This window comes from Chelonoidis abingdonii, chromosome 9 (genome assembly GCF_003597395.2).
Source record: "Chelonoidis abingdonii isolate Lonesome George chromosome 9, CheloAbing_2.0, whole genome shotgun sequence".
NCBI classification, from domain to species: Eukaryota; Metazoa; Chordata; order Testudines; family Testudinidae; genus Chelonoidis; species Chelonoidis abingdonii.
The window spans coordinates 49,550,599-49,575,769 of NC_133777.1; the positions used below are offsets into that span (position 1 = coordinate 49,550,599).

The following is a 25,171-nucleotide window of genomic DNA, read 5'->3' on the forward strand; positions in this document are numbered from 1 at the left end:
CAAGGAATGACTGGTGGGGATTCCAAAGTATAAAATGCTTTTATGGGATGGCAAGAAGAGCCTGAGAACTGCAGTCCTCACAAAACTGGTAATGACCTCATGATCGGAGAAGCAAGTAATACCTTACCCACAGCAAGAGATTCTGCGGACAATGTGGTAACCAGGAGGCGTGCTCCAATGCTTAGTGAAACCCTCTGAGCCCTAAGAAGAATGTGGTCTTAACTGAATAGCTGTGTTACTTATTTACGGATCAGACAAGATCTTGAGGGAAACTTTTTTTTTTAATTGAAATCATCTACAAAATGTCTACCTGCATCAATTCTGGCTGAAAGACTTGCTGTTAAAGGAGATAAGTATCTAAAATAACTCATACTTTAGGCTTCATTTCAAGATGGTTACCACACAATTGTTTGACTAGCCACATTGCAGGTGTCGACTGGCATATGGTACAGGCCCTAGTTGTGGCCTATTGCTCTCCATGATTCTTGGGTTATAAAATTCAGATCTGGCCACACAGGGCTGTCCTGGGCATTGGCAAGCTGTAAGGAGCACTTTATTGTTACCATTTATACTGTGGTAGCGCTCAGAAGCCCTGATCAGGGACAAGCAGAAGAAAGATAATCCCTGCCCCACAGAGAAGTTGTCATAGTCACTCATGCTCTGCCTTTGCACAGCCAGCCCTGGGAAACAGCCTATCACTTCATCTCTTTGGTTTCTATGTTAAAATGAAACTGTAAGCGCCTATTCAAGGCACTTCTAGACGTACTGTGTACCAGGTCTAGGAGCGGGGGGCCGAATTGTAGAGAAGCCTTCCTCAGAGGGGGAAGTGCAAGGGGCGACAAGTGAGGGGGAATGTGTGTGCAAGAGAGGATCCCCAAAAGGGCTGCACTACTTGGTTTCTCAGCACAAAACTGAATAAAATCTGCTATGGGTTTCTATGGATTGACTCTAGTTCATTAATATGCTACAATCCTGTTGACTAAAATGGTGGAACAGTCCTTATAGATTTCTTTCTGGCTTTAAAATCCTCACTCCACACCCACAATGCCTCCTCACTTAAAAGATTTACCTGTTAATGGTGATTATTTGTGCTTTAAATTGACTTTTTGATTAGATTTTTAAAATCTGAAATTTTGGCAGTTAGTTCATTCTGTCTCTAGGAAGCAGTGTTTGTTTTTTTCCCCCCCAAGCAAATCCTTGCAGGTTTGTATTGCGTCATTAAATACTGAAGGAGAATCTTATGGTCTCTACTGGGTAAATACTGTGGATTTTGGAAGTATTTCTAAATACTAGTCACCTGATAGACCAATTTCCCCACAGCATTCCTATTCTATGGTGTACAAAATAGCCAGCTTTGCTTATGAGAACTTTCATAAAGTGTGAGTGCACTGTGAGGCAGGGAAAAGGAACCAGGACAGACCCATGACAATGATCTCAGAGGTGCAGAGGCTGCAGGAAGGCTATCGGGATAATTGGGAAATCATAGGGGAGGGGCATCTGAAAGGGGGTCAGGAGAAAATCGTGTAGGCTGAGAGATGGGAGGGTGGAGATTAAATCAGGTAATGTATAGGCCAATTACATGTAAGGTTATCAAGAGATTGGCAGCTCCCTGATTAGCTCACAACAGGTCAGTCTGGGTAATACAGCTCTAGTGAAAGCCTTTACTTAGCTTATTTTTAAACATGACAAATCATATTAAGGTTATGACACAAGCCATTAAAAAAGGCAACTTCCAGCAAAGGTCAGGATCAGGGTCTATCCTGATCTCTTTGCCTTTGGATTCCACACCAGGATGGAACAGTAGAGGACTTGGGGTTTTATAGCAGGAGGAGTTGGTGGTGGGGTGGAAGGGCTTACATTTTCTTCTTTAGCTCAATGCATGTCACAATCCTTTTAATGTTCTTTAAAGCAGCGTTTCATCTTTATGATTTGTCCTAGTCGCTCTGATGATAAAATAGGTGGGGAATCCTTACCCGTTTCTCCCATTCATGCATTTGGGGATGGGGAGAGGGACTATGTGATCTTCTGTCTCGTTGTATAGCTTAGACCCTGGTATGTCTTCATCCTGAGCACAGCATACCCACACCACCATCCCCGTATTTCACACCTCTGTCAAAGATGCCTATGCTACTTATGCAGATAAAGAAAGAGATAATTAATTGGTAGAGAATATGACTGTTAGCACAAGAGTGTCTCCAAGCCTGTCAGGAGGTGATATAGACTTACTGAGGGACATTTCTTATCTTCCATTTTTGTAAGCAATTTTTTTTTGTGCAGAGAAATTTTTTTTCCATACTTGTCATAACTTTGAGGTGCTGAGGGAATGTATTCAATGCAATGTTGATGGAGCAGTCAAAGGGATAAAAGCCTTTGTAAGAGGGGAACACCTGTATTGTCTCTGGGAAGACTCCAGAGTGGGGAGGGAGGCCTGAAGAAAAAGGCATAGACAATTGTTTAGTCCCAAGTGATAACCTTATAAGACAATGATATGGGCTCCTCTTGGTGAACACTGGCTGATCATGTGTGCCACTTTAGAGAAAACGGTATTTTTAAGGTCTTAAAGCAGATGCATCTTTTCATCAAAGCTTTTCGAGGTAAGACCCTGGTACAAATCCTTGCTGACCATTCCTTTCTGCTGTCCACCAGCCATCCTCGCCTTCTGCGATGATTGTTATGATGTCTCCTGCACTGATGTCCAGTTCATCGGTGTTCTGAAAGGAGAGACCCAAAAGAGGGAGTGGCAATCTGGTTAGCCTCAGTATCACACTCTTCTGCATAATGTGTGAAGGATTTTGCTAGCTCCCATGGTCTTAAAGCATATCCTTACACATCACACTGTGATAATGAATCTGAAATATCAGACCCACTCAGTGCATGGCTCCGTGTTTACTGAGCTTGCCATATTGGGGCTATCAACTTTCTTCCCATCTCCTGAAGATCTCTGGAGTGGAACAGAAATGCACCCATCCTGCATTCACTCCCTGTGCAGATTAGATCTTGTATTATAGGAACATTCTCTTCCAGAAGAGACTAAAACCAGATCTACACTATTAACTTACATGGGTATAATTATGCCACTTGGGGGTGTGAAAAATCCACACCCCTGAGCAATATAGTTATACTGACCTAACCCTCAGTATAGAGAGCACTGTGTTGACATGGGAGCTTCTCCAACTGACATAGCTAATGCCTCTCACAGAGGTGGATTAACTATGCTGATGGGCAGCGCTTAATTTGTAATGAAAGAGGTGCCAGGGTGCAAGCAACTTTTTACCTTCATAACTGATGCAGAAAGGTGCCAGGGCTATGAACTGCCAAGCCTAGAGGTGCCAGGCTCAGCCCTGACACTAATGAAGCACTACTGCTGGGAAAAGCTCTCCCTTCAGCGCAGCAGCATCTTCACTAAAGCACTACAGTGTTACAGCTGCATGGGTTTAGCTTTTGAAGTGTAGACCTGCCCTAAATGCAACTCTCTCCTGAACCAGCCAGTCATGCTCCTTCATTAGAGCAATACAAGGCTACATGCTCAAGGGAGATTAAAAATTCCTCCAATAATCTCAGTCTGGGAGAGAGGTCTCATCAGGACAATTGATCTCAGATTACCTGCATGGTAGAACAGAACCCTGTTGCTGAGCAATAGTGGTCAACAGTGGTATAATGACTTATTCATGAAACATGCTATTCTTCCCCCCACCCGTGCCCCCCTAGGAAATAGCCAGACTGACTTGCAGTGATTTCCATTAGGTGATACTGTCCTGTTTTCTGTGGGATGGGGCATCAGTTCACTGTCCAAAGAGCAATGAAATCAAAACAGTGATAGCACAGGCACCAAATTTTTTGCATTCAACAGATCAGATCAATCTAATTGGAATATAATGTTCAAGTGTGTGGAAGTCTACCCCCAGGTTAGGAATAGTCCATCTTCATGAAAGGAATTCAATAATTCCCCTCAAGGCAAAATGCCATGAATGCTGAGGTACATTAAAATGACCCTGAACAGGCTCTAAAGCAAATATTTCTCCAAACAGTGAAAGGGAGTAGAAAAAATATTAGAACACCCTGAACTACATAGGAAATTCTCTTCAGCTGCACTGGCATAACCCAACTTTTGTTTGGCTTCAGTTAAAACAGGGGTAGTCAATTTTTTTTCCCCAAGGTCCAAATGTCTTGGTCAAGGAATAGTCAAGGTCCAGACTCCAGATAAAAATGGTAAATAAGTTTAAAAAAAAATGGGGGGGTGGAGTCTATTCCAAAGCATCTGCTGGTCTGGATTTGGCCTGTAGGCTGCCTATTGACTACCCTGAGATAGACTCTGACTCATGTTGACCTCTTACGAAGAGTCTCCTAAGTGACACATCTTCAATGTGGGTCTCATAACACAAGAACAAGGGCACTTTCTAAGGAGCCGAAAGGTGGCAAATTCAAAACCTAATAAAAGGAAATCTTTTTCCAAACACATAATTTGACTGTGGAACTCTCATTGCCAGAGGATGTTGTTGAAGCCAAGAATGAGCAAAGTTCAAAGAGAGATTGGCTATTTGTATGGATAGCAAAAGTATCCATAGTTCATGCTAAGGAAAAGAATATTGGCAGGGAGGTAAAACCCTAGGGTGCAAACCAATCTCTTACTATTGGGGATTAGGATGAGATCATGGGGCGGGGGCAGACTATCCCACATCTGCTTTCTGTGAGGCTTCTTGCACCATACTTTGGAACATCAGGCCATTGTCAGAGACAGGCTAGTAGACTAGATGGACCTGACCAGTAGGATTACTCTTTTATACTTCTGTGTTTCCTGTGTAGGAGCATTAAGGGCAATCATAAGGCTAAAGGCTCTTGGGCTGCTTTGGCATTCAAATTTATAAACATCATCCCCACTTTACCTCCTTTGAAAACCAGTCTAAAATTACGGCTGAAAAGGTGTGTGGTGTTAGTAAACTCTTGCTTTAGCAAATCAGCTTGTCTCTGTTGTGACTTTATTCATGATGTCTAACAGAATTAGGTCTGAAGTCAGGAACATTACAGTACCCTAGCTGAGGACGCAGGTTGCTCATCAGCAGTGTCTTCGGATTCAGTGAGCATGTCAACCCAAGCTCCTTGCCATTTGCCCAAGGGGCCTGTGCTAGGACTGGCACTTGGAAGGAGCAATCAACAGGGCACAGTGTATTTCCATGGGAAAAATGTGAGGGAGGGCTGCGCTGCCTGACTCTGTCAGAATGTCTCTGTCAGAATGTCTCTGTGTATGTGTTGTATCAGTAGCGCTTTCATTAATTTTTTTTCCTCCTCCTGGATCTGTTTAATGGAGCCGGAATAATATAAGCTCATAGTATTTCCATCGTGCAGGAACTGGAGTAGCATGACAAAGCCAGATCTTGTCGTGGTGGTTCAGCTCCATTTAAAAAGTGCCTCGGGGGTTATTTTAAGTGGAAAATGGATACAAATATTTATATTGCAAATCCCGCACAAAACCATAACTAAACTGAGGCAAAGGCAGAAGACAGGCTGGGAGTCTGTATCTGGCAATAGTTATGAACAGGAAATCAGTATGACTTGTTCTAAAATCCTTTTGTGCAGTGGAGATTGTGTTGGAAGTCTGCCCCTGCTATGGCATACAGACAACACATCAATCTGGTCTTGGGGTAGGATTCTCCAGATGAGGATGGGGTCAAATGGAGAACAGCTTTTAGACAATATTTGACAGACTCTCACTCCTGTTTCCAGGCTGAATAAAAGCCAGGGAGAATTTTATAACATGAGCTGCAACCATATTCCCTTGGGCTGTAATCTAAAACATTTCACAAGTGAAGTAGAGTCAGAATGAGTCATTACTTGGATGGGAGATCACAAAGGAAAACCCAGGTGCTGTATGAAGTGGAGGTGCCATTCCCTGCTGACCTGCTCTAGATTCAGTGTCTCAGTATGGTGTCTGAGGGCGCTGTGCTATGGGGGGTGCTGTTTTCCAATAAGCTGTAAAACAGGATCCTGACCATTTTGTCAATAAAGATCCTATTGTCCTCTTGAGCAAAAACAGTAAGAGGGGACTCGTTTTGCTATACTGCCAAGATTCCAGTTGGAGTACATGCATTCTTCTACCCTAAACTCCCTCTGCATTTGTAACTGGATACAGTATTCATCATTTCCTGCCCTAAATTTCTATCCAAATGTTCTGGATTCCAATCCTACATCAAGATCCGCTAGTGTGTACCTCTGTAGAGCCCCATTGATTCATGGGAGTAGGGGGTTGCACTAGCAAATCCTGATGCTGGATCAGGACCTTAACTAACTTCTCTTACTTGTTTTATTGGGACTATTTTTATACATCTTCCTGTAAAGCCAGGTGGCTTTAGTTACCATCAGTCAAAATGTACAAAGCTTCTGTGTTGAATGAGTCTCTTATCCCTAAAGAGACAAGGGTTGGGATGGTTTGGCACCATTATTGATGAAACACATTAATGTACAGCAAATTGAAATACATTTGGGAGCAGTATGGTCTAGTGGCCAGAGCAGGGACCTAGGAGTCACAACTCCTGGCTGCCAAAGACTTGCTAGGTGACCTTAGCTAAGTAACTCTCTGTTCCATCCGTTTCCCCATCTATAAAATGAGGATAATGCATAACCCCTAGGGGTGTTGAGAATTAATGGGCTCTTTGAGTCAAAGGTACTATTTTAAGCCTCGTTCATTACGACACCCATTCTTTAATCCTTTGACTACCTGGGCTGTATAGTCGTAGAGCACTCTGTAGTCCTGGGATGGTGTGGTTGCTGCTTGTTCACCCACATTAATAGCGGCGTAGACCCCATCCACTTTCTCGTCTAGAAAAACAGTGAAAGAGTTCAGCTGCTTTTAAATGCAAGGAATCATTTGCAAGAGTTCACAAACACAAAGATGTCTACTCTTCTCTCTGTGCACTGGGATGTGTGATGTGTGTGCCTAGAGAAACAGCTATGGACTCCAGGTAAAGCTATGCTCAACTGCCACTATCTAGATGCACAAACAGCTGTGAGCAGATTGGGGAGGCATTAAATGTGACAGATGCTGTTCATATGCTACTGTATAGACATGTGGGACCCAATCCTGGGCGGCACTGAATGCCTTCAACTCTCATTCAAGTTGTATTCACAGAGACACCATTGAATTCTATAGAAATGGATGGCACTTCAGCTCAGACTATGAAGGAGCCTAAGTCTCATTGAAAGTCAGTGGGGCTTAGACTCTTAAATGCCTATTTCAGTCTCAAAAATGAGACTGAGGCTCCTAAATCAATGAGATATTGCAACTCTGAGCAGAGCAACATCTACGTACCTTTAAAAACCCGGCCCTTGCTGATCTAGCCTGCATGAATGACAGTGAATTCTCACTGTTCAGGGACTCAGACAAGGGATTTAGGAGAGACTGTTTTTCATTTCTGGGTGCCCGAGTGGACACACAGACGTAGTGAAGGAAACTGGTTCCAGCAGCAGTTTTTGTTTTTTGTTTCTTATTAGGGGACAATCACAGTTTAAATCTCCTTAGCTAGTTTTAAATCGAGCCAATACAAATGTCACAAACTGTTTCCTGTGCTGTCAAAATATTATGCTTTGCCGTCTGAGTGACATGTGCAGGGTCATCCTTAGGCATACTGCAATGCGGCTGTGTAGGGCACCTGAAAATTTGGGGCACCCGTGGGTCTTAGTGTCCACCCGTCCACCTCTTCCTATCCCTGTTCTGACTCTTCCTGCAGGCTCCCACCACAGCTATCTGCAGCAGCCTGGGAAGTCTTCCTCCAGAGGGGATCTAGTACTTACAACTGAAAACGCCTTCCAGCCTGCTAGACCTATTAGCACAACACTGAAACTTATGTTATATTTGAGCTTATGCTCAAATAAATTCGTTAGGGTATGGCTACACTCACACTTTACAGCGCTGCAACTTTCGCGCTCAGGGGTGTGAAAAAACACCCCCCTGAGCGCTGCAAGATATAGTGCTGTAAAGCGTCAGTGTAATCAGGGCGGCAGCGCTGGGAGCGTGGCTCCCAGCGCTGCACACTACACCCGTGGAGGATGTGGTTTATGTGCAGCGCTGGAAGAGCTCTCTCCCAGCGCTGCCGCTCCGACCACACTCACACTTCAAAGCGCTGCCGCGGCAGCGCTCCCGCAGCGCTGCCACGGCAGTGCTTTGAAATTCCAAGTGTAGCCATACCCTTAGTCTCTAAGGTGCCACAAGTACTCCTGTTCTGTTCCTTTTTGCAGATACAGACTAAAATGGCTGCTACTCTGAACACTGAAACTGTTAAAGGGCCATTCAAGTGGTAATGAAGTCCTTTAACAGGCATTTGCCAACCCCCAGATATATACTGTCAGTTTCTGAATTTACTGACAAACAGTTGTGCATTACTGTAATAGTTATTAAGAACATGTTTTAGTCTACAGGACCTTAATTTAAAATTTGCTTTAAAAATATTTCATTAGTGTGTTGCTGAAGAGTATAAAATTACATCTCTTAAATTGTGCATCTAAAAGTCTCTATGCAAGAATCTAAGGCCATGGCTACACTTACAGCTGTACAGCGCTAGGAGTTACAGCTGTGTAGGGAAAGTGCTGCAGTGTGGCCACACTGACAGCTACCAGCGCTGCAGTGTGGCCACATTTGCAGCGCTGTTGGGAGTGGTGCATTATGGGCAGCTATCCTAGCATTCAAGTGGCTGCAACGTGCTTTTTCAAAAGAGGGGGGTGGGTTGGAGTGTGACAGGGAGTATGGGGGAGACAGAGTGGATTTTTGGAGGTGACACTGTCAGCTCCCTGCCTTGCAAGTTCTAAGGACTGGAAGATACACAGCACCAACCTTCAATCATTTTAAAAGTTTCGACCCCTTCCCCCACCCCTCTCTTATTCACTAAATGCAAATAGCCTTCAGACTGGATAAGCAGCTGCTCCAAAACGGACTCCCCCCCCCCCCCCGCTGTGTTGCTTCTCTTCTCAAGCAAACACTATCAAGCTGTGAACGTTCCAAAGGAATTCCCCTGCCTGCCTCTGCTCCAGCAAATGAGCTGTTTGTTTTTTAGATAAGCAGCTCCGGGAGCCCAGAGTTCACAACAAAACAGCAGAGTGGCTGAACAGGCATTCTGGGATACCTCAGAGGCCAATTACAGTGCTTTTGGTGGCCACACTTGTGGAGCAGCGCTGCATCACCAGCGCTGCAATCCTTATACCCGAGGCAGAGCAGGAGTACAGCCAGCTCTGCAGCCAGGGAGATACAGCGCTGTATGTGCCTTGCAAGTGTGGACGGTGAGTAAGTTGCAGCACTATAAACCCACCATCAGCGCTGCAACTCTCCAGTGTAGCCAAGGCCTAAGTATTCATCTTTTTAGACTTAAATGCTTGGATCTTCAGACATAGTTTTTTAAATAAATCCTTCAAAAATCACCCATATCTAAAATACACATGCAAGCCCGAGCTGCCATCAGGCATAGGGGCACCAGTTTAATAATACTGCATAGGGCCCCATAAACCCTAAGGATGGCCCTGGATATGGGATTGGTAAGGCAGCATAACATTTGAAGCAGTACGGATACTTGTGTTTGCAGGGACACCAAGCTGGGCCACAGGAAGGCTTGAGAAGGATTCCCCATACTCTACTTTAAGTTGAGGAAAAAATTGTGTTCCTAGACCTTGAGGTCTCAGTCAGAATTTAAACTTCATACATCCAGAGGATGATTTAAGAATAGTACAGCTCATATTAGTCTCCATGGTGGGGGAAGCTGCTTGCTACATGTTTGTGCTGTACTGATGTCTAGATTATAGTCTCATGCTAGCTCATAGGATAGATAACCCATTAACGTCTTATCACATAGTTTTATTCTCCATGCAACAAGCATGTAAATGATTCATTCATAGGACCGGATACATCTTTTGATTTACATAGTAAAACATACCTATAGGAGGGGCTGTGGGAATGATGGTTTCACTGGAGTTTCTGCTATTTCCATGTAACAATCCAGAGAATCTGTGGAACCAAAAGAAACCGGTGATAGAATGTACAGAGCGCTAGTCCACTGCCATGTAATCTTCCTCATTCCTCCCATTTGTCACCAACACTTCTGGCCAAATGTTTCCTCTTTGGAAACTTTTATTTTGTTTTGCACTAGAGCAACAGACACACTTATTTTCATTTTAAACAAACCCTGGTAAACTAGCAAATCTTCTGAAGTTTTCCAATCACTAAACTGTACACAAAATAATAAAATATATTATACATTTATTATTTTGTGATAGTTTTATCTTATGGACAATTCAAGACACATGAAGCAAAGCTAAAACCATCCCATCGTGACATGATGGATCTGTTGACTGGTCAGTTGCAAGGTGTGGCATCCTTTTCTTTTCTCCTCATAATAATGCACTTGAACATAGGAAAAAATGCTGGCTTTTGGAATGTTGTAGACTATAATACACTTGTCTAAAAACTGTCAGTTTTAAAATTATAGCAAACTATTTAATTTTTCTCCCTGGATGTTTCCCGAACCAACATAAAGTGTACTAGTTGTGATACAGCATGGCCAGAGGGCAGCATAAGAGTGTTAGTAGGGGGCCTTATTCCCTGCCAAGGGAGGAAGGTTTGCTTTAGATTAACTAGAACAGCTGTGGCCAATTAGAGCACCTGACTCCAGTTAGAGCACTTGACTCCGTCATGGGATATAAACCCTGCTTCAGTCAGACAGGGTGGGGTAGTTGAAGGAGAAAGGTTGGATGGTGACAGAGTGCAGATGAGAAGAGGTTGTCCAGAGAAGATAGAAGGTTTGGAGGAGTGCTTGCGTGGATTGGGAAGCCAACAGAGACCCTAGGTAAGGGGCACCAGGCTTGTATAGAAGAGAGCGAGAAGCCCTTCACAAGCTGACGGGTTTGAGAGGGGAAGTAACCCGGGAAGAAACTGCTAGTCAAGTGGTTCACCACAACCCCAGGGCCCCTGGGTTGGGACCTGGAGTAGAGGGCGGGCCCAGGTCCCTCCCCTCCACTCCCCTCCTCCAAGGAACACTAGGGAGTGATTAAGAACTGGTTCAGAGGCAAGCAATATCGCCCTGAACCACCCCAGAGAAGAGAGAGTGCGAGACCCAGAGAACAGTACCGGCAATTTGTCACACGTGGTGTCAGGTGCTCTAACTGAGTCAGGTCTCTAATTGCCCAACGCTGTTCTAGTTAATCTAAAGCAAACCTTCCTCCCTTGGCAGGGAATAAGGCCCCCTGCTAACACTCTTATGCTGCCCTCTGGCCATGCTGTATCACATAGTATAAACCATCTTCTGCTGATATAATAGGGTCCACATTAGGGCTTTCATCAGTATAAATCTCAGCCTTAACCAACAAGGCTATACCACTGAAACTTTTAAGTGCAGACCAGGCTTAAAGCTATTTGCTAATCTGTGGCATGGTAGTGCACTATGGTTTAGCACAGAAGGTATTGCTGGAAAAGACAACTTTTGTCCTATCACAAAGCAAAATTAAGTGTGCCTCAATTACTTGCTGGCTGATCAGTTTCTTCCTTCCCCTCCCTCCCTCCCTTCCTGCCAGCAACAATGTGAATATCTAATCTTGCTTCACTTTAAATTCTGCTAAATTAATTGGTATATGTATATGATATGCATGCATATCACATCTGCCTTTCACCACGATTATAGAAGCAATTTCTTTCAAGATTCGGATTTGTCACTTGCATGTATGTAACCATATATTGCTTTCTACACAGAAAAGCATTTCCACAAGGAAGCAATATACTCACCTTTTCATCATCCCACAGGACTGGACTGGACTGTTACTATATCTAGGAGATTCTCTGGCATAATAATTCTCATATCCTATTGGAACTACAATGGGATAATTGTTAAAAAAACAAGGGTGTAAACAAGCAGACAATATCCATTTTTTTTTTTCCCCCCTCTGCCAGCAATGCAACTGATTTTTTTCCATAGCACGGTGGTTAATCTTCTAGAGCAGGAGTAGCCAATGGAATTCGGCAGTGTAACCATGCTCCTCTTTAATACGTAGATGCAGCCCATGCAGACCTGTGAGCTCATCTATGTTAGGAAAACTATTGATGACACATGTGAGTAATGGGTACTACTGAGCTGATGCTTAATACAGTTCTGCTGCAAGTATAGACACATCCACAATCCATTCAGCACCATTTCAATAGCTATGGTCAAATCCTAATCAAGAAGGCTGCTGCCTCAATAATAGGACTTCTGCCATCTTTGTCATCCCATCTTTGTGTAAGGAGCAAAAGCTAATCACTCTGCAGCTCTCAGCTACTAACTGAGGATGATGACCCAGTCAGCTCTTCTGGATTTTTTAAATGTATAGGCAGAGATTCAGGAATTCCAGCCACATCTGAGGAAATTTTTGGCCCTGTTGTCAGATGCTGTAAAGTAGGTATTTCCTGGTCTTCATGTGTACATAAATACCAGCCTATCTCTCTTGTCCCCAAAGAGAGAGAGAATTTGCTATTGACCCAAAATACCTATTCATTTCCCCCTCACTTCTCACTGTCCACCATGGGGCTAGTCACATGACTTCACACCCACAACTCACATCAGAGTTAGTTTTAAGAGAGAAGGTTTCTTTTTAACAGCAAAGTCCTTGTCTGTGGTTCTTTTATATAACAGAATGCATGTGGTTGCTTCTGTGTCTTGTACTTTAAAATACTACAACTTGCAGGCCAGAAACTTGCCACAAGCTATTCTGAGAAGTAATGAGCCACAACTGAGGGTGAAGAGGAGCATTCATACTGAGAAACTGCTGACATGTAAAGGTAAAGAAACATGCCCTCTGTGTCTCTTTTCTTCTCTATAATATTTAAAGGAGGTCTGAATGCTATTTTTTTATATATTTTAGAAATATGGGCTTCATCTGCACCAGGGGTACACAAACTACGGCCCGTGGGTCACATCTGGCCCTCCAGCCAGTTTAATCCAGCCCTCGAGCTCCTGCTGGGGAGCAGGGTCTGTGGCTTGCCCTGCTCCAGCAGGGGAGCAGGGTCAGAGGCTGCTCTGCGAGCACTCACGGCAAGGCTTCTAGAAGTAGCAGCATGTTCTCCTTCCAGCTCCTATGCTTAGGGGCAGCCAAGGGGTTGTGCAGGCTGCCTCTGCCCCAAGTGCCATCCCCACAGCTCCCATTGGCTGGGAACTGGTGGCTAATGGGAGCTGCAGGGCCGGCACCTGTGGACAGGGCAGTGTGCAGAACAGCTTGGCCATGCCTCTGCATAGGAGCCGGAGGGGGGACATGCCGCTGCTTCAGATAAGTGCTGCTCAGAGCCTGCACCCCTGACCCCCTCCCACCCTCTGAACTCCTAGGTCCCAGCCTGGAACACCCTCCTACACCGAAATCTCTCATCCCCAGCCCCACCCCAGAGCCCACACCTCCAGCTAGAGTCCTCCCCCCTCACCCGTTCCTGCACCCCAACCCCAATTTCATGATCATTCATGGCCCACCATACAATTTCCATACCCAGATGTGGCCATCTTGCCAAAAAGTTTGCCCACCCCAGTCTACACTGTTTTTCATGGAAGATTTCTGACAGCTGGAGAACTGGAAAGCTTATTCACCAGAGATACTAACACCAGTCAAACCTGAGAGGGAAAGCTTAATTTTACTCCGGGCTTGTCTAAACACAAAAGTTGTAACAGTTTAACCTACACCAATATCGATAAAGTGGTACAACACTTTGTGCTGACTCTGTACAGTGCCTAGCACAATGGAATCCTGGTGCACAACTAGAGTGTCTAGGTGCTATGATAATAAAATAAATATCAATAATAAGTGTGTACACAGTTATAGCAGTGCAAATATACCACGATAGCTTGTTTCCATATGGGAAGAGGAATAAGCTACAGCAAAACCTCAGAGTTATGAACACCTTGGGAATTGAGGTTGTTTGTAACTCTGAAATGTTTGTCACTCTGAACAAGTTATGGTTGCTCTTTCAAAAGCTTATAACTGAATATTGACTTCATACAGTTTTGAAACTTTACTATGCAAAAGAAAAATGCTGCTTTTTCTCTTATTTTTTTTTTTTTTTAAGTAGGATTGTTCCATTTTCCAACTGCTGTCAGTTCCACTCCACATGTCGTCATCACCAAAGTCCTGATCCAACGCTCACTGAAATCAATGGCAAGACTCCCTTTGACTTCAGTGGATGTTGGTGGGCAGTCCCCACCTTGAGCTGTAGGACTGTTTCTATATTCTGGCTCTCTCCAGCTGAGGAAATCTAGCAATGTGCCTCTTCAAAGCCTTCTATAAACACCATCTATTTAAGCTGCCTACTTTCCTTGTGAGGTCAGTATGTATTATTCCCATTTTACGGAGGGAAGAGAATGAGGAACAGAAACTCAAGTGACTTTCTAAGGCCACAATTAGAAAGGCAGCATGTCTGTCACGGGGACTCTACTTCTAATTGGTAATGAGGCCAAAAAAAACTCTGAGGTTTATTACCTGGTGGATCTGTTCCTGTCATTTTATTCTTAATAAAGTAATCCATGTCAGATTCTATGTTACAGTTCTCCAAGCTCACTCGAACCTCTTCATACATCTGCAAAACCGAAAAGAAGGATTTTAAGTTTCAGCTTTTTGTGATAAGCTCTTAACACAGAATTCTCTGCTAGTATTTCTCTCCATCTTAAAGGGACACTGTCCACATCAATCGTGTGTGTATATATAATAATATAAACACATTTCTCTACTTATGCTGTGGATAACATCTTAGAATATGAGGAAGAAGGGAGACCAGGTTTAAACCCTGGTACTAAAAATATTCTTTTAATCCACTGGAAAGAGGCATCACAAGAACCAGTGATTGGAAATTAAAGCCAGACAAACTAAAACTAGAAAGAAGATAAATGTTTTAACATTGAGGATGATTAGAACAAAGAAAGTAATGGAATCTCCATCTTGAAGCCTTCAAATCAAGGCTGGCTACCTTTTGAGAAAGAAGGCTTGAGCTCATAACTTGTGCTAACTAAATACAGGGGTAACTGGGCCTGTGTTAGAAAGAGGTCAGACTAGATGATCACACAGTCTCTTCTGGCCTTTAAATCTATTAATCAGTTTCAGCAATTTGTTATTTCCAAATGCATCTCTGAACATTTTCTTGGGCCCCATGCTAGGAGACCCAGGCCCCGGCCCTGTTCAAAGAACCAGGTCTTCCCCACTGAAGTCAGTAGAGCTCTGCATCTGTGCAGACCTGTGTAGGATTACACCCAGATGGGTGGAGGAGGGGGGCAGAAAAGATTTATTTTCCCACACATACACTAAGAGTCTTAACAAAACTGTATAATACAAAAAAATTCCAGGGGACATGCCCAAAATTCTCATCCAAAGAACTCATGGGAGCAGGGGAAAAGGGGAGACAGTAATTTGATGGTTGACACACCGTGTAAAGATTTTCACTATTAAAATGGAAGTAGTCAATTTTTCCCTGTATGTAAGGAATAACAATAAAAAATCCTTATTTAAAGCTGATTTAGAAGTGTGAGATTCTACCTCATAGTGGGGGGAGAGGGGACAGAAGCTTGGTGGCACCAAGTTTGCTATAGAATCTGAGTCTGTGCTGGCCTAAATATTCATTTTCATTTCAGTGGGGAGGGCAAACTTGGCTCGTGGTTTCTTGCCCTGGCCAAGTGTGGTAAGATGGACATCACCATTGCTGGAGGCATTTTAGTGTGGAGAGGAGCGAGACAGTATGGTGGTTTTAGAGGATAATTTTTCTCCATGCACAAGAACTGAGATTTCTTGGGGGGGGGAAAGCCTGTACCTCATCATCCTTCACACACTGCATGGACAACTGGTTACAGTGAACCCAAAGGGAGTTCCGGAGGATGGTGATACGATCACATTCCTGGAGCTGAAAGGCCTAAATCCAAAAGAAGAGATGTCAAGCATCATGGTTATTATTATTTATTATGTGGTAGCACCTAGAAGCCCACGTCATGGATCAGGATCCTACTGTGCAATGTTTGTATACCTGAAAACCTTTCTGAAACATGCTACAGTCAGAATGAAGAATTTAAAAATAAATCCACTTTTACATTTAGTCATTCAAATTGCAAACAGTACATGAGGGGTTTTTAACCTGACTTCTCTAAATTCACTGAGTATCTTTTCCAGACCTGAAGATGAGCTCAGTGTAAGCTCAGAAGGTTGTCCCTTCCCCCACAGCAGTTAGTCCAATAAAAAATATTATCTCACCTTTCACTGCAGCTAGCCAAATTTTCAGGGCCTTATAGGTTGCAATTTTGGAAGAAGAAATTGATGGTGGCATTAGATACCTTTTTGATGCAGTTGTGTTTATTTACAAATAATGTACAAAGTCCTGTTTTACCTGAACATAAGAGGAATGAAATAGGAGATAATATCCTTGCTCCAAATCTCTTTTAGCCAGCACCCAGCCCCAAAAGACCCCTCTTTAGTCTGTTCCAGGACCACACGTACTGTGCTTGATTATGCTGTGTTTGGCTTTCGACTCCTTCTCTGGGCTGACCAATACTACACAGGCTTTGCTGGTATGGTTTTGCTGACATAGCTTTGCCAGCAGCCCTCCCTAATGAAGGTGCGCATAAATCATCAGAGTAGTTCTGATGAGATTATATATACACCGCCTCCCTGAATGATACTAGCTAAGCAGACAGAAGCACTCTTTATTGTCCTAGCTGAGTGTATGCCGTGGGTTTCAGCTGCATAGCTATACCAGCAACACTCTGTAGTGCAGACTATAGCCATGTCTACATTACAGGCAAAATCAGCACCACTGTGATCGATGCAGTGGTGTCAATTTAGTAGGTCTGGTAAAGACACGCTAAGTCAATGGGAGAGCACTCTCCAGTTGACATCTGCACTCCATCTCCCAAACAGGCAGAAGCTATGACGACGGGAGAGCATCTCCTGCTAACATAGTGCCATGTGGACACCCCTGGAAGTCGATCTAAGTTTTGTTGACTTACTTACAGCATTAGTGTATACTAGCCCTAAGCCTCTATGGTGGTTTCTGTGCTGTCTTGCATGCTTCTCTCACATGTACCCCTTACCCAAAACACTACCCAGCAAACCACCCCACCCATATAGCTCAAATTCCTGAGTGGTCTTTGTGGCATTACACCCCATATTCTTCATTGTAATATTATTATGAGTATGGCATAATTACGATATATGTTGTGCAAGATGGATCATGTGAGATCATTGAAAAGGTTGTGATGTACTGAATATGATTATCCTATTTGTATGCATGTATCATTTTTTGTAACTGAAGTTAGAAATATTGTCTATGCATCTATGAAAAATGTTTCTACTTGGGGAATGCCCACTAGATAGAACACAAACAGTCTAGAGGGCTAGCTGGGAAGGGCCATTAAGGAGAACAATAGGTCTTAGAAGATGATCTCCCACCAGAGAACCTTACTGAGGATACTGAAAACAGCCTCTGAGTCATGGCTGCAGTGGCCCTACAGAGACATGTGGCCAAGTCACCTGGTACTGGACTCCATCATAATGCCAGTGTTTTTCCACTGGTTGGAGGTGGAAATCAAACTGGGAAACAAAGGGTTCCCACCATATGCTAAAACTAATTAAGGCAGGGAGTGACCTCATCGTGTTTCATTCTTCACTGACTCTTCACCCAAGAAGAAAGCTGCTGGAAACACCTGAGAAATGAAGACTGAGTTGGGGGAGAAGGGCTGAACCCAGGCTAGAGACTAGAGCCTGTGAAAGGGATAACTGGAGTTTTAAGCTGCAAGCAAGTGGAGCTTGCCCTACAATCTGCCTAAAACAACATTTAGGGTGAGAATTTGCTACACATGTACAATTTCTTTGGTATATTAAGCTTAGTTTGTGTGTTTTATTTGCTAGGTAATCTACTTTGATCTGTTTGCTTTCCATTATAATCACTTAAAATCTTTTTGTAGTTAACGAACTTTGGCTTTTTTTGGTCTAAAACCAGTGTGTGGAAATCATAACTTAGGGCAGAAAACTGTGTCTGTTCCTCTCCACATTGAAGGAGGGAGTGAATTTCATGAGCTAGCACTGCACAGAATTCTGTGCACACAAGATGGTATAATTTTGGGTTTACCTTCTACAGGGGGTGTGAGTACTGGGCAGTTCCTCAGCTAAGCCTTCCCATGCAGAGCTGATCTCAGCATCTGAGTGAAGCTGCAGCTGGATGTCCCTATGTGTATGTGTGCTGGTAAAGTGCATTCTAAAGCCTGAGGGAGGGCTTGCCAGGTATGCACAGCAATATAGCATAAAAGGAACTCAGGCAAGCTCAGTGGTACCTCAGGGTGCTGCCTGGAACTGGGGTGGGGGGGACCCATCACAGCCCTAGGTGTGCCTTTGGTTTGGATGATGTCATGAGCCTATATTTTGATTTGGAGACTACTGCTGTTTCACAAAGGAGCTTAACTGTTCCTGCTATCTTAATGAAAGGTAGTAGGTTACACTCAAAGCTTTTCCTATTTCCCTGACACAAAATAAAGGGGGAAAGAGGAGAAGGGGATGGCATTGTGATTTGAATAGCAAATGATCCCAAGGATTTAGAACCCAGAATCCTGTTGTAACAAGATGAGGGGACAAGCTTTTTGGATTTATAATACAGGTAAATCCCCTAATGAAAAGCTTTGGGAAAATACTGTATGTAGAAACTGTTGGATTCATACATTATTATTTCTAAGACTATTTGTGTAGCAGAACAGAGTTTTTTGTTTCTTCAGAGTTCACTTGCTCCTTTCTTCCTCTGCTTGAAGTTGTTATACTTTAGCAGAGCTGAGGTGCAGGGTGGGGGGAGGAGCTGAAGAGGAGAAACTATTTTACAACTATTTTTACAGCAAAGTCAGAAATAAAATTGATCTCTAAGCTGAACTGTTCTTCCAAATAGAATGTGCTTATTTGTTTTCCATAAGGTGTGGAAAGCTCAAACTCTTCTAGCCATCTGCTCCCTTCTTCTTTTGTTACTATTCGCATCCATACCAGCACAAAACTAAGTACATAGAACGTTTTACAAAATATCAAGTAAGATACATTCCCTGTCCCCTAAAGATCTCATCATGTAAGAAATAAGGCATGGCACAATGGAGGGAGGGTATGGAGAAACCAGCTGGTGAAAAGAAAAGGGTAGGAAGCATTTCTGGGAGAAGTAGCTTTTAAGAAGAGATTGAAAGAGATGAGAAAGTATTTCATTTGGGGCAGCAACTCAGCAAAGTACTTAAGCACTACATAAGTGAACATAAGAAGCCATTTGCAATGCATAACAACCAGGGCCCGCGCTTCCATTTAGGCAGCCTAGGCAATTGCCTAGGGCACCAGGATTATTGGGGGCAGCATTTTGTCGAGGGCGGCAGGCGGCTCCGGTGGACCTGCTGCAGGGGTGCCTGCGGAGGGTCCTCTGGTCCCGTGGCTCCAGTGGACCTGCCGCAGGCATTCCTGCGGATGGTCTGCGGCTCCGGTGGACAGCTCCACTGGAGCCGCGGGACTAGTGCGCGGGGCGGCGAAATGGCCGTGCGCCTAGGGTGCTAAAAACACTAGTGCCAGTCCTGATAACAACTATTTTATTACTCACAAGTGCGTCAGTTCATTAAAACAGACACTATTATTCTGTTGTAGATGGTGAACTTAACAGGCCAACTACATATGCACATGTGTATATATAAACGAGTATTTGGACATCTTTCATAAGTTGCTAGCTTAGAACCCCCTTAAAAATTTAGTAGTCCTGGATTTAGCCACAAGCATATCTAGAAAGGGCTCAATAACTCCATTCGCTGAAGAGTGATATACCTGTACTAACTGCAGCAGGCAGCCTCTGGCCAGGTTCTGAAGAGCACTCCCAGGCTGGGATATGTATAGCAGTGGTGGAAGGGGAGGGGAGAGGAAATCTGAATCTTAGGGGAAACTTCAGATTTTTTTTTAAACCATTTCTGTAGAACAGTTGCCATGCCAGCTATGGGACAATTCCAGAAAGTGAAAGTTACAGGGAGGCAGGGATGATGTAAAAATACCTGGCAAGCATACAGAAGCAGACCACAAATGGATTCTCTGTGGGCTAAGAAGAGTTGGAAGCTCCTGGACATAAACTGGTATTCAGGCACTTTTAAATTGTGTGCTTCTAACCAGTCACTTGGGAAATAGGTTTAACTTGGCTTTGATTTAAATAAGGCAGCCCTAAAACTAGCAGGATCTTATATTCCACCATGGGTTAGATCCTCAGCTGGTGGAAATGGGCAGTGTACTGCTGTAACTATGCCAATTTAAACCAGCTGAGGATCTGGTCACCTAAATTTAATGGGCAAGCAAGAAAAGCATAAGCAAGTCAGAAAGCTAACAGCTATACTTTAAATCCATGGTAGTGTCAAGTGTACTCTTGCAGCAGTCATCTCTAGCTAATCACAGAGTATCACCAGTATGTAACAGATCCCGTAGTGGTAACACTGCATCTGGGACTGAGATCCGTGAGTGAGTAAAATAAAAAAAATGCACAAACAGTTCCAAAGATCAAAATATTTACCTCACAGGTGCTGATATGTTCCTTCTCCCACTCTATTCTGGCCTTATCCAGCTGTTCTATATACTGCTTGTACACCCTTTCTGTAAATAGAAAGATGAAACGGAAACTTCCTGACTACACAAAATAATGCAGGGCCCCACATCTCCTCCTGTAAGATATGGTGTGACTTTACTTTGGTAAAACATAGCCCTAACCTATATCCTACAGAATATAGTACAATAGAGCCTGGTTAAGCAGAAAGATGCCTGGGTTAGCTCATGGTATTTTTACTGGAGATAATGATCTCTCTGCCCACAGGTACTCCACAAACATCTCAACTGGACAATGTGTACGCTCATAGCAGCCATGGGTTCTTAGGCTTGAGTGATATTGTAGGATTGTATTGTCGAAAGTGAACAAGGTGCCCAAGAAGGACACAGAAGGACCCACCCAATTGGCAGAGGGGATTTCTTGAGGACTCAGGAGTGGAATACTCCATTTCACAGTCCCAGAGCATATGTGAGTTTCCTGTGTTTCTGATAATAGGGTGTGTATATATAGTGGCTGGGAGTCATACCTCTCCGCCTGAGGAGACAGACAAACACGTGAAAGCTCTGCTTGATTTAGCATGCTAAAAATCACACTGTGGCCTACATGCAACAGGCACAAGTACAATCCCACCTGACCCCTTGGGTATGTACTTCAGCAGCTAGCCTAAGCCGCCACTCATGCCACTTCGGCTACACTGCTATTTGTACGCTGAGTTAGCGCACATCCATCTCCTGAACTGGGAATTACACCTCCCTGCTGCAGTGTAGATGTACCCTCCCTGAGTTTGGGCTCGTAGCTGGATCCGGAGAACATAGCCATACTAACTTGCCCATGTGTAAGCATGCACACCTACGTCTTCCTTGCCCTGAGTTAGGGTGGCTGAGGACCCAACAATGTTAAAGAACAAACGGAAAACAAATCCCATTATTAAAGTGTTTTAAATAAACTGTAGAATACATGAAGGGTATCTCCTAAGTATATGCAGCATCATATTTATCTTCCTTTAATGGAAGGTAAACTTGGGGTCTAAAGTAGCTGACACTTGCCTTTAACTGCACTTTCACTAGTTTAGGAGTCTTTAGGAATCTGCACTTTTATATGTGGGTTGTTGGGGGGTTTGTGATGGTGGTGGTTGTCCCCCCCACCCCACCCCCGATAGCATCCCATTAAATCAACTGGGTGTTAGACTTTATGTAGAACGGTACCTGCTTCATTTGCTGTGTCTTTGCATTGCTTGGCTTTGTTCTGACTCTGAAATATAAAAATAAAACATTGAAATTAAGCCTTTTCCATTTTCATATTTTTTTCCCTCAGGTCACAAAATCCCCATGGCAAAATATTAAGTGTCTGTCCCTGCAAAGAATTGCTATCTAGTTTATTGCTACAAATCATCTCATTGACTTTGCATTATTCAAAGTAGGGGCCACATCTGCAGCTGCTGTAAATAGTCATTGTGCCATTGACTTCAATATAGCTATGATAGTTTGACCAAGGGGAGGCCCTGGTCCTAGGTACTGCACTTGCAAAGACTCTACTTTCTTATTTTGTTTTAAAAAAACAGTGTTTGCAGAATCTGGCCCTATGTTTGTTCCCACTGATAGATAACTTCTATAGAACATTCAAAATACTGCTGTGTAACGGAAGTTTATAAATAGAAATAAATGGCAATTGAAATTCCTCATCTCCTCGGATTCCTCGAGTACCATTCAGAGATAAGTAACCAGACTTTTTAAAGGAACACTGTCAAACTTTTACACTATGTTGTGGATGCTAATGTTTCCTGGCTGCTTCCAATAACATTTTCATGATTGCAAGGCCAGAAGGGCCCGCTGTGATCATCTAGTCTGACTTCCTGTATAACACAGGCCAAAGAACTTCCCCCTCAAAAAAACTGTCCTAAACTGTTCGTTGTTACTGTGCAGTTAAACAACTGATGTGTTACACCCATATGTGTGTTTCAGAGTAGCAGCCATGTTAGTCTGTATCCGCAAAAAGAACAGGAGTACTTGTGGCACCTTAGAGACTAACAAATTTATTTGAACATAAGCTTTCGTGGGTTACAGCCCATTTCATCAGATGCATGCAGTGGAAAATACAGTAGGAAAAAAAATATATACACAGAGAGCATGAAGCAGTGAGTGTTACCATACACACTATAAGGAGAGTGATCAGTTAAGGTGAGCTATTACTAGCAGGAGAGGGAAAAAAAACTTTTTGTAATCGTAATGAAAATGGTCCATTTGCAGCAGTTGACAAGACATTGTGAGGAACAGTGTGTGTGGGGGAAATAAACATGGGGAAATAGTTTTACTTTGTGTAATGACCCATCCACTCCCAGTCTTTATTTAAGCCTAATTTAATGGTGTCCATTTTGCAAATTAATTCCAATTCAGCAGTCTCTCGTTGGAGTCTGTTTTTGAAGTTTTTTAGTTGTAATATTGCAACTTTTAGGTCTGTAATCGAGTGACCAGAGAGATTGAAGTGTTCTCCACTGGTTTTGAGTGTTATAAATTCTTGACATCTGATTTGTGTCCATTTATTTTTTTTATAGTAGAGGGTCCAGTTGGCAGTGTACATGGCAGAGGGGCATTGCTGCAACATGATGGCATATTATCACATTGGTAGATATTATTTGCAGTATTACAACAAAAAACTTCAAAACAGACCTCCAGTGAGAGACTGCTGATTGGAAATTAATTTTGCAAAATGGAGCACCATTAAATTAGACTTAAATAAAGACTGGGAGTGGATGGTCCATTACACAAAGCAAAACTATTCCCCATGTTATTCCCCCCCCCACCCACACAGATCGTTCCTAACAAAGTCTTGTCAACTGCTGCAAATGGATCACTTTCATTAATCACTACAAGAGTTTTTTTTTTCTCTCCTGCTGGTATAGCTCACCTTACTGATACTCTCGTTAGAAGTGTATATTGTACACCATTGTTCTCTGTGTGTGTGCGCGTATATATATATATATATATATATATATATATATATATATAATCTTCGTACTGTATCTTCCACTGCATGCCTCCGATGAAGTGGGCTGTAACCCACGAAAGCTTATGCTCAAATAAATTTATTAGTCTTTAAGGTGCCACAAGTACTCCTGTTCTTTTTCCGTGTATGTGTAAGTAAAAGTAGTCACCCTAGGACTGTTCTGGGTGAAATCCTGACCCCATTCAAGTCAATGGGAGTTTTGTCATTAACTTGAATCGGGCCAGGATTTCACCCACTATAAATAAAATCTAATTTGTAACTTGTGGAAGATTTTTGGAACATTGTGGATATAAAATTCATATTTCCAATGCCATTTTTAGATTGCTCCTTCCCTCTCCCCTGCAAAAAAAAAAAAAAGAGTTTGGATCTCTTACGCTGCACTCGATTTATGGAGAAAAAGAGAGTTAGGTTATTTTTTTTACTCCATCTGCTTCATTGTAAAATGTTCTCATGAAAGGTTAGTAGGTTGTCAGCTAAACATGTAAGATGATGCAATGAGGGATTGAAACGCCTTGCTTTGCAATGATTTATTTTTAAGTTTGTACATTCTAACAAAACTAAACTGTCTACCAAGAGAAAGTTTGATAAAGAAAGGGCATTTAATGTAAGGTACTGTACTTACTTTTGTTATCATGGGATCCGAAGGTGGAAACAGCAGATTAATATGTTTCAGACTTTTTCTTTCATTTTTATGAATAATTTGATTCAGGAAGAAACTGAATTTGCATTCTAATGATAGACCAAACCAATTGTCTCACTAAATCTCTCAGCCTCCCATGCTTTTTAAAAACACAGGCAACTATGAACTTGTTCCAATTTTATTGATTGCTCAAAAGGCACAGCCTATCTGTGGAGGAAAATTTCCTAGTGAATTTTACAATGTTTATTAGAACAGAGAGCAGCCTCTGAAATATGCAAACTCTGATGCAAAGCGGATTATCTTTGAAAACTACAGAGCTGTCTGCTACCATTGCTTAAATAGCACAGTGGTGTAAGATACCTTTTCTGTTTGCTTTTGGTTGCCTGAAGTGCTTATCCTCTCGGAGGCCTGCTCAGCCTCATCTGCATCCCTGCACTTCTGCTCGTAGGTCTTCTTTGACTGCGTTAAAATAAATTCAAAAGAATGTTTGTTCTCTTTTGGGGCTAGATAACCCTCTCCACCCTGACACGGTCTCTTCTGCAGGCAAGGGGGGACAAATCAGGCATTAGGTTGGAACAATTTACATTTAAAAAAAATTGATTTAAATTTTAAAATTGAAAGGGGAACAATTTTAAACTGTTATAAGAACGGCCATACTGGGTCAGACCAAAGGTCCAGGTGCCCCAGAGGGAATGAACAGAACAGGTAATCATCAAGTGATCCATTCCCTGTCGCTCATTCCCAGCTTCTGGCAAACAGAAGCTAAGGACACCATCCCTGCCCATGCTACCGAATAGCCATTGATGGACCTATCTTCCATGAACTTATCTAGTTCTTTTTTGAGCCCTGTTATAGTCTTGGTCTTTGTCACATCCCCTGACTGCGAGTTCCGCAGGTTGACTGCGCGCTGTGTGAAGAAATACTTCCTTTTGTTTGTTTTAAACCTGCTACCTATTAATTTCATTTGGTGATCCCTAGTTCTTGTG

At 43.0% G+C, this 25,171-nt stretch overlaps 1 protein-coding gene across 2 annotated transcripts in view; it reads right to left on the reverse strand.

Moving 5' to 3' along the window:
- Nucleotides 1-265: 265 nt before the first annotated feature.
- PSTPIP1 (proline-serine-threonine phosphatase interacting protein 1) overlaps nucleotides 266-25,171 on the reverse strand; it is a 91,590-nt gene continuing 66,684 nt past the window's right edge. Inside the window, exons 7-15 of one of the 2 annotated variants that reach the window (XM_032799835.2) lie at nucleotides 24,546-24,644; nucleotides 21,748-21,793; nucleotides 20,513-20,592; nucleotides 15,779-15,877; nucleotides 14,461-14,557; nucleotides 11,753-11,837; nucleotides 9,912-9,982; nucleotides 6,713-6,813; nucleotides 266-2,711 (exon numbers count right to left, since the gene is read on the reverse strand). In XM_032799835.2, the coding sequence (XP_032655726.1) occupies nucleotides 2,580-2,711; nucleotides 6,713-6,813; nucleotides 9,912-9,982; nucleotides 11,753-11,837; nucleotides 14,461-14,557; nucleotides 15,779-15,877; nucleotides 20,513-20,592; nucleotides 21,748-21,793; nucleotides 24,546-24,644 (810 nt within the window). In that variant the 3' untranslated portion in view covers nucleotides 266-2,579. The remainder of the gene's footprint in view (nucleotides 2,712-6,712; nucleotides 6,814-9,911; nucleotides 9,983-11,752; nucleotides 11,838-14,460; nucleotides 14,558-15,778; nucleotides 15,878-20,512; nucleotides 20,593-21,747; nucleotides 21,794-24,545; nucleotides 24,645-25,171) is intronic. The other variant, XM_032799836.2, reaches the window with a different exon arrangement.